Source organism: Myotis brandtii, unplaced genomic scaffold (genome assembly GCF_000412655.1).
Source record: "Myotis brandtii unplaced genomic scaffold, ASM41265v1 scaffold103, whole genome shotgun sequence".
Lineage (NCBI taxonomy): Eukaryota > Metazoa > Chordata > Mammalia > Chiroptera > Vespertilionidae > Myotis > Myotis brandtii.
Genome location: NW_005353460.1, coordinates 1,742,486 through 1,752,790, shown reverse-complemented (window position 1 = coordinate 1,752,790; position 10,305 = coordinate 1,742,486). Strand labels below are relative to the sequence as shown.

The 10,305-nt window shown below is 36.4% G+C and overlaps 1 protein-coding gene across 7 annotated transcripts in view; it reads left to right on the top strand.

The window, feature by feature from the left end:
- WHSC1L1 (Wolf-Hirschhorn syndrome candidate 1-like 1) overlaps window positions 1-10,305 on the top strand; it is a 102,921-nt gene that overhangs the window by 70,004 nt on the left and 22,612 nt on the right. For all 7 annotated transcript variants that reach the window (XM_014536328.1, XM_005856431.2, XM_005856430.2 and 4 more), the window contains 2 exons: window positions 6,188-6,385; window positions 6,856-7,029. In XM_014536328.1, the coding sequence (XP_014391814.1) occupies window positions 6,188-6,385; window positions 6,856-7,029 (372 nt within the window). The remainder of the gene's footprint in view (window positions 1-6,187; window positions 6,386-6,855; window positions 7,030-10,305) is intronic.

Sequence of the window (10,305 nt, the reverse complement as noted above, 5' to 3'; positions counted from 1 at the left end):
CATGCTGATCCCAGTGCCGGGAGGCCTCGCGGCTCCGCTGATCCCGGTGCCGGGAGGCATATTACCCTTTTACTATATAGGATAGAGGCCTGGTGCACGGGTGGGGGCTGGCTGGTTTGCCCTGAAGGGTGTCCTGGATCAGGGTGGGGGTCCCCACTGGGGTGCCTGGTCAGTCTGGCTGAGGGGCTGAGGGCCGTTTTCAGGCTGGCGGGTGACTGAAGCTCCCAACCGCTCCTTTTTTTCTTTTTTTTCTTTTTTATTCTGGGCCAGCTTTAGCTCTGAGGCCTCGGCTGCTGAAAGCAGGTTTCTGGGCTTTGTTTACCTTCTGTATTTGATACAATGTTGCGGTCCGGCTGGCTGAAGCCCGGTTGACTAAAGCAGGTTTTTGGGGTTTTGTTTAGCTTCTATATTTGCAACATAGTTGCTTAGAGTTGCAGCTGAGAGGCGGGCAAGTCAGGCGGGGAACTTTGGAGTCCGCTGTCACTGGAGCAAGCAAGCCTCCCTGTTCGCTTCAGTGCATGGCTGCCGGCCGCCATCTTGGCTGGCAGTTAATTTGCATATCGCCCTGATTAGCCAATTGGGAGGGTAGCAGATGTACGGCTAATTACCATGTTTCTCTTTTATTAGATAGGATCTCATTTTACCCTAATAACATAATAAGATAGATACTGTTATTATTTTCATTTTGCAGAGGGTGAAACTAAGGATTAGAGGGTTTAGTTTAGTACCTTGTCCAAAGTCATGAAAACAGAAGTTGATGAAACTGGCAGTTATGCCCAGGAGGCAGCTTGACCCCAGGATCCTTGCTGTTTACCATTGCCTTCTACCACCTTGATTAAGTAGGATAGTGATCATGTATCATATATTTTAACACACATGTGCTTTCTCGCTCTCGCTCTTGCTCTCTCACAAACATACACATGCAAAAATTAAGCTATTAAAGCTGTTTTGAACATATAACATATTTTTTCCTACATAAGATATTTTATTCATCACATGTAGACCCTACAGTAAAACATTTGAACAATTGGCCAACTGGCAGGCTTGGGGTCAAAATATCTGCACATTGTTTTATTTGACCTTCAAAATATGTTTTGAATGTGTGAACATGGATCAGGCATGTACTCCTGGTTCCTCACATTCTCTGTCATTCCCTTTTTCTGAAACCCTGTCACTCCAGCCATATATAACCTGTCCAGTCCCTTTAAACACTTAAGTTTGCAATCTCTGATTCCAACTACTGATAGGAAGGACCAAATAGCTCAGTATTAAAACACTCTTTTGAGGCTTCTCTCCTAACTCTGGAATCCAGCTGAATTCTGCCATGGTTAGATATAAACTAAATTGGTACACATCTATTAAGAAATTTAAGAAGGAAATTTGCTTTAAAAACAATTAAATGGAACAAAGTTGGAGGATTCATATGCCCTGATTTCTAAATTTACTAAAAGCTACGTCAGTTAACACAGTGTGATACTGGCATAAAGACAGACATATACCCAATGGAATAGAATTGGAAGTCCAGAAATAAATATTCACATATACAGGAATGATTTTTTGAGAAGGGTACAAAGACCATTTCATGGGGAAATGACAGACTTTACAGCAAATGATGCTGGGAAAACTGGATATCCACATGCAAAAGAATGAAATTAGAACCTTAACTAACAACCATATACAAAAAATAATTCAAAATGTATCAGGGTTCAAACATAAGAGCTAAAACTATAAAACTCTTAGAAGGAAACATAAAAGAAATGTTTGTGACATTGGATTAAGCAGTGATTTCCTGATATGACATCAAAGGCACAGGCAACAAGAGAAAAAATAAACAAATTGGACTTTATCAAAATTAAAAACTGGCTCAGTTGGTTGAGTGTCATATTGCGCAACAGAAGGTTGCTGGTTCAATTCCCGATCAGGACACATACCCAGGTTTCTGGTTTCATTCCTGATTGGGGTATGTGCAGGAGGTAGCCCATGGATGTTTCTCACATCAGTGGTTCTCTCTCTCTCTCTCTCCCTTTCCCTTCCTCTCTCTAAAAGAAAATTTTAAAAAATCAATAAAATGATGTCTCTATTATAAAAAACAACAACACAGTGTACATCAAATGACACTATCAACTGGGTGAAAAAGCAACCTGCAAAATGGGAGAAAATATTTGCAAATAACCTATCTGACAAGGAATTAATATCCAAAATCATACATAAAGAACTCCTATAACTTAACAAAAAGCACACAACCCAATTCAAAATTAGGCAAAGAACTTGAATAGATTTTTCTCCAAAGAAGTTATACATATGGCCAATAAGCACATGAAAAGATGTTCAACACCATTCATTAGTAATTAGGCAAATACAAATCAAAACTACAATGAGATGCTACTTCATGCCTATTAGAATGGCTATTACCAAGAAAACAGAATATGGAGAAATTGAAACACTTATACACTGTTGGTGGGAATTTAAAGTGGCATAAGTGCTGTGGAAAACAGTATGGCAGTTCCTCTATTAAACATAGAATACATGTGACCCAGTAATTCCATTTCTGGGTATATACCCAAAAGAATTGAAAGCAGGGTCTCTTAGCAGGTATTGGTACACCCATGTTTGTTGCAGCACTATTCACAATGACTAAAAGGTAGAAACAACTCAAATGTCCATCAATGGATGAATGGATAAATAACATGTAGAATAGTAAACAATGGATAAATAAACAATGGAATATTATTCAGCTTTAAAAAGAAATGAAATAAATACTGATATATGCTACAACATGGATGAACCTTGAAGACACTATGCCGAGTGAAATAAGCCATTTATAAGGACAAATATTTTATGGTTCCACTTACTAGTACATGAGTTACCTAGAGTAATCAAATTCATAGAGACAGAAAGTAGAACAGTTGTTACCAGGGGTTGGTAAGGAGAGAAGAGTGGTGGGTAGTCAGTATGGGATGATGAAAAAATTCTGGAGCTGTATAGTGGTGATGATTGCAAAATAATGTAAATGGATTTAATGTCACTGTATACTTAAAAATAGTAAAAATGGCAAATTTTATGTTTTATATTTTTTAATATGTTTTTAAATTGATTTTTAGAGAGAGAGGAAGGAAGAGGGATAGAGAGATAGAAAGATCAATGAAAGAGAAACATCATCTATCAGCTGCCTCCTGCACATACTCCTACTGGGGATCGAGCCTACAACCCAGGCACATGCTCTGACTGGGAATCGAACCTGCGACCTTTTGATTCCTGGGTCAACGCGCAACTATTGAGTCACACCAGCCGGGCTTATGTTTTATATTTTAACTACAATTTAAAAAAAAAAAAAAAAACAATTACTGCCCTGGCCAGTTTTCCTCAGTGTTTAGAGCATCAGCCTGCGGACCAGAGGGTACCAGGTTCGATTCCCTGTCAAGGCCATGTACCTTGGTTGCAAGTTCCCCAGCCCGATAAGAGTGTGTGCAGGAGGCAACTAATTGATGTGTGTCTCGCTCCTCCACCTGCCTCCCTTTCACTCTCCCTAGAAAGCAATGGAAAAAATATCCTCTGGTGAGGATTTTTAAAAAGTTTTTAAACAAAAACAATCACAGTTGACCCTTGAACACCACAGGTTTGAACTATGTGAGTCCACTTATATGCAGATTTTTTTCCAATAAATACTGTCTCTTGGAACATCTTTTAGAAATTTCTTTAACACCATGAAGCAGTCATGTTAATTATACTATGCTACAAAAAAGCAATTGTATTGCTGTTTTAAAATATCAATGCATGAGTCATTACATCTGTAAATAAATATAAATTTCTTTTTCACATTATCACCTTTTTTTTTTGTTAATCTTCACCTGAGGATATTTTTTTCCATTGGTTTTTGAGCTCTTTTTATGTCAATGCAAATATATTCAATTGCTGTTCTATAGTATGCCTATGTCACAGTTTAACTATTCTCCTATTGGAGGAAGTTTGAGTTGCTTTCAGTTGTTTGCAGTTACAAACAGTGCTTTAGTCAGCATCCTTTTACATATACAAGTCTATCCTAATGTAGAGGGTAAGAAGTATAATTTCTAGGCCGCAAAAAGTGGATGTACTTTTTTGAAAAATGGATTCTGCCTTGTTTCCTTCTAAAGTAGTTCCTTCCAATTTAAATTCCTACGAGCACTATGCAAGAGTACCTTTTCTCCCTACACCCTGATCAACAACTGGTATTATCAGACTTTGAAAGTTTTTTTCCTATTGATGAATTTTTACAGTAAAATGTAACTTGTGGTTTTAATTAGCATTTATCTGATTACTAGTGAAGTTGAGCATTTTTCATGTTTATTGGCTGTCTTTCTGCTTTCTGTAAATTGTCTGTTCATTCCTTTTGCTCGAATTTATTAGGCTATTTTGTTTCTATTTTGATTGATAGTTCTTTATAAGTCTTGTTTAGCTATCTTTGTTTATATAGGTTGCATATATTTTCACTATATTTGAACATTGTGTAACAAAACAATCCTTTATCATCTTTGTTGCATATATTTTTCCACATCTGTTTGTCTTTTATGTGTTCCTTCTTTTTTTTCATTCTAATTGGCATTATTTCTTCCTTTAAATATTTGGCAGATTGACCAGTAGAGCCATCTGGGCTTAAAGTTTTTTTTGTTGGAAGATTTTTAATTATAGTTTCACTTTCTTTAATAGTTTATATAACTAATAATATTTTCTATTTGTTTTTGTGCCATTGTTGGTAAGTTCTGTTTTTCTAGGAATCTATTTACTTATCTAAGTTGTAAAATTTATTGGCAAAAATGTAGTGATCACCGTGTATTATCTTTTTAACTTTGTAGGATATGTAGTGATATATCATTATTTATTTCTGATAGTTATATGTATTGCTACTTTTTCTTGTGTGTGTGTTTTTTTTAATTAGTCATTGTTGCCAGGGATATCAGTTTTTTTAAAATATGTTTTTATTAATTTTTAGAGAGAGGGGGAAGGAGAGGGGGAGAGAAATAGAAACATCAATGAGAGTGAAACAGCAACATCAATTGATTGCCTCTTGCTCACCTCCTATTGGGGATCAAAGCCCAGAACCTGGACATGTACTCTGGGAATCAAACTGGCCAGCCACCTCCTGGTGCACAGGTCGATGCTCAACCCTTGAGCCACACTGGCCAGGCAGGGATATCTGTTTTATTAATCTTTTTCAAAGTGCCAATTTTTGTTTTTGTTTTTAATATTTCCCAATGTATATTAATTTCACTTCATTTTTGAAGAATGTTTTCAGTGGCTATAGAATTCTGGCTTGGTAACAATTTTCTTTCAGCTTTAAAGATAGCATCTCGTTATTTTCTGGTTTTTATTTTTCTTTAATCAGCTATTAGTGTTATTGTTGCTTCGTTGAAGATACTTGTCTTTTGTGTGGGTAATTTTAATATTTTCTTTTTTGTCCCTGATTTTGTACAGTTTGAATAAGATGTCTAGCTGTCATTTTTTGTTTTGGGGGGGTAATTTTGAGTTTTCATCTTATCCCTGTTTTACATATGGAAATTTTAAGTGATTATCTAATGGAATCTGCCTTTTCTTTGGTAGTTTCTTTTACTTATTCTGTGTTGGAAAGACCTTGATACTCTCACCTCTCAGGTGTTGAAAAATTCTGGTTTGGGTTTTCTATGGAAATAATTTTAGTGTAGAGTAAAAAGTGGAGGTCTAAATTATTCATACTGCTACATCTCCAAATCCTATATAATAAAAGGCGAATGTGCAAATGGACTGAAAGGCAGAATGACCGGTCATTATGATGCACACTGACCACTAGGGGGCAGACGCTCAATGCAGGAGCTTCCCCCTGGTGGTCAGTGCACTCCCACCAGAGCGAGCGCTGCTCAGCCAGAAGCCAGGCTCATGGCTGGTGAACGCAGGGGTGGTGGCAGGAGCCTCTCCCACCTTTGCTGCAGGCGGACATCCCCCGAGGGGTCCCGGACTGTGAGAGAGCTGAGGGGACCCCTCCCGACCCCCAGTGCACGAATGTCATGCACCAGGCCTCTAGTCAATTATAATAGCAAATCAGTCATTCTAACAAAATTTATTAAATATTTTAATTTAACCATTTATTTCCCATGTTCATCTCAGTAGCTGCTTCTATTTAAAAGGAATATGCTTTAATTAGCTTTTATTTAATCTCTGTTCTTCACCAATTTTCCAGGAAAGCACCCATGTTTTTCATGTAAGGTGTCTGGTACAGATGTGAAGCGTTGCTCTGTCGGTGCTTGTGGGAAATTTTATCATGAAGCCTGTGTCCGCAAATTCCCCACTGCCGTCTTTGAATCAAAAGGATTCCGCTGTCCCCAGCACTGCTGTTCTGCCTGCTCTATGGAGAAAGATATCCACAAAGCAAGTAAAGGTAAAACAGAGCTAAGGTAAAAAAGAGCTACTTTTAAGTTCAGTAGCAAATAATAAGCATATTGTTATAAGGAGCATCAAACATTCTCCCTCTGTTTGTCTGTAGATACATGAGCTCAGCCCCAGTAGATAGCATAATAAGTAGAGATTAGGTTCTCATTCAGACAATGAGAAGGAAATTCCATATGTTCAAAATCACCCTTGGAAATTCCTTAAACAGCTGCAATATTGGAGACCACCATCTCTCCAGCATCGGAGCAGACAAATTTTTCTTTGATCTCTAGAAGGGTGCTGCATTTAGGGGCCATATAGCATAGGAATGACAGAGCCAAACAAGTGAAGAAAATATTTTTATCTTACTATATTCAGCATCACACAGGAACCCAAAAGAACCCAACTCCAAAAATTTCATTTTATATATCCAGCTGATGCCTTATTATGTAGAATCCTTTTTGACTTGTCTTTAAACAGGTCGCATGATGAGGTGTTTGAGATGTCCAGTAGCCTATCACTCTGGAGATGCTTGTGTTGCTGCCGGAAGCATATTCGTGTCCTCCTACATTCTCATCTGTAGTAATCATTCCAAACGGAGCAGTAATTCATCCTCTGCTGTAAATGTAGGCTTTTGTTTCGTTTGTGCGAGAGGTGAGTGTCAATCCTTTCTCTTAGTTCTTTCTGAGTTCACTGGCATTAAAATAGAGTTTCAATAATATCCCCAAGACAGATGAACGTTTCCAGTAGCTAGTCCCTTTTATATCATTAGACATTCAAATTGTTAGAATATTAATTCTTCCATAAATTAAGTTAAAGTCTGAATTTTTTAATAACTTAGAATTATGCATAAGTTCTTAGCATTTCTACTTGGAGCATCAAAAGATTAATCTATTTCCTTCTGCAAACAATTCTTCTATTCAAAGCAGACTCTTCCCATGTCATAATCTTTAATCCAGAGCTTGCAACCTATTGAGATTTCACTTGGAAGGCAAAATGAGCACATTTATTTTTTAGTCGTTTATGTCGTATTTTATCATGTTTTAGTCTGGCATTGAGGAAGGCCTGATGGGATACAGCCAAAGCAACATATGTGGTGGTGTTAGTTAAGAGCCAGAAATGCAGGCTGTTGATATGTAGGTATGTCAAGAGATTGATCAACTAAAAACAATATTGTGTTCCTCAGGGGGTCAGTGAGCTTGAGTTCGTGATAAACATAAAATAGAACTTCATTAGTCGAATATGATACAGAATATTTATCTTTTTTTTTCTTTAGGAGACAGTTCTTTTAATTTGGTGAAAGTACCATAAAATATTTTAAAATAGAATTTAGGTAGTATTATAGATCTTGAGTTGCTTTACTTTTGTGTCTCACATTTTTAAAATAATAACTAGAGGAAGTGGGCAGTAAAAGTTTAAATAAATGGTATCCTTTCTGTAGCAGCCAGCGGGGTCCATTGTGTGTACTGCTTTCAGTATGCCAGAGTTTTCTTTCCTCACTAGAGCAATTACACAGTTGTATCCTCCTTTGAAACCTGGCTGGTACATGGAGAAGTAGGTCTGACATATTTCGTGCCACATTGTAACAGGTGACTAAAATGAGTCAAATAAAAGAAATAAACCCCGTCCCTAAGAAAGTAATGATAGGATGGAAATACTGACTTATCCAATTGAGTGGCTAGCTTTAGAGACCTTTAAACAGATGAGTGTCAATGAGAACATAAAGTCTCTATGGCTTTGTTAGTCTTTTATTCTACTATCTAAGCACTTACTTTACTTAATTTTACCAGGAGTGTGTGTTTCTTACTTTTACTCACTTTTACTGGTTTGTGTTTCTAGTAAAAATGAGTAAAAGCACTTAATTTTACTTTTACTCACTTTTACTATGAGTGTGTGTTACTTATTTTTACTCACTTTTACTAGTTTGTGTTTCTGTTTGTGCATGTGTAACTGAGCCAACATTTTAAATATCAAATTACTAACTCTCATGTTGACGTACTTGGGAGTACATTTTGAATCAATCAAGTACCATCAGTATGTATTAACCAATATTTTCTTTGGCTCTATTTCATTCAATAATTGGGAAACCTTTAAAACAGGTATTTTCAATTTAAGACAGGTAGAAAAATGGCCCATTGTCAAGGAACCTTGTTTTGTAGAAAATCTAACCATTTTGTTAAGTTTAACTTATATGCCTTGATTAAAAGCTTGAGATAATGGAAATAGGAAAAATCCATGTTTTAATACTAGGATCTGTATTTGCATCTTATCAATTTGGCAATTATTCTAAAGTATTACTACATTTAAATGCCTACTTAAGCAAGATTATTTAATTCCCAAGTATTTTAACTGGAACTTTGTCCAGTAAACAGTAACTTTTATTTTCCTTTCCAGAATTTTACAAAATCTTATTCTAAATTGATCAAATGTTGGGATTTGAGAAGGCTTAAAAGTTTTTCAGAAATACATAATATGTGTTCTTTATTCATTATTTGTAGCAGTTTCCTTTTTTAAAAAGAGACCTAATTGTAATAAATCCACACATTAAAAGGAGTACTTTAATCGTTTGTTTTTGCTATTAGAAAACTTAGCTTGTTTTGTTTTGTTTCTTGTCTCATACAGTTTTTCCCTCCTCTGAGAGGATTTTTCTTAGTTCTTGGTTATTGCTTGTTTAAAATCATTAAGCTAATTCTTAAGGACACAAATATCTAGAAATATTTTTAGAAATGTTTTAAGGTTTGCAGGAGTGAGGAATGTACGGCCCAAGAAATCATTTGGTCTGTCCTTGCCAAGACATTAGGGGTGAGTTAATTAAATGTTTGACCAAATATAGCAGGCTAATTTTTAAGTTGATAATTTTATATAGCCTAAGAATGGTGTTATAAATACCAAAATGGTTGGCAGAAAAAAGGTTCCCCACTCCTGGTTTAAAGGAACATTCCTCCTCCCTCGCCCTCCCCATGGTGCATAGACAATGTTCAGTTATATTTCAGTGTCGTAAACAGGAGTGGGCAAAAGTAGATATACATAATACAACAAATAATACAATAATTAATAAATAATAATACAAGAATAAACTCTGTGTTTCGCATACTCACACCTGTAAACCTACTTTGCCTACCCTTGAATATTACTCAGCATCTTTCATCTGGAGGTTGGTGTAAAAGAATAGTTAGCTAACTTCTATGCCTTTCTTTGTAATGGTAATTTTAAATGGAGAAGTTAGATTAGGGTTTTCTTTTAATTTTAATAATAATAGCAATTTGCCCTAACCGGTTTGGCTCAATGAATAGAGCATCGGCCTGCGGACTCAAGGGTCCCAGGTTCGATTCCAGTCAAGGGCATGTACCTTGGCTGCAGGCACATCCCCAGTAGGGAGTGTGCAGGAGGCAGCTGATCGATGTTTCTCTCTCATCGATGTTTCTAACTCTCTATCCCTCTCCCTTCCTCTCTGTAAAAAATCAATAAAATATATTTTTTTTAAATAATAATAATAGCAATTTATTTTGCATCTGTAAATCAAACTCTACTAGATACTATATCAGGGGTCCTCAAACTTTTTAAACAGGGGGCCAGTTCACTGTCCCTTAGACCGTTGGAGGGCCGGACTATAGTTTAAAAAAAAACTATGAACAAATTCCTATGCACACTGCACATATCTTATTTTGAAGTAAAAAAACAAAACGGGAACAAATACAATATTTGTATTTGCATGTGGCCTGCGGGCCGTAGTTTGAGGACCCGTTAACTATCTGAATGAATTGCCACAATTGCCCTAAGAAGTTATTTCCCCATTTTATGTGGATGAGAACACTGAAGCCCAGATGAAATATTTAAAAGTTGTTAAATAGAGGGACCATGTGTACCTGATCTTTCTTATTTTAAAACCCACGTTTTTTTTATTTTACACTACCTTTTTCTATTAAATGT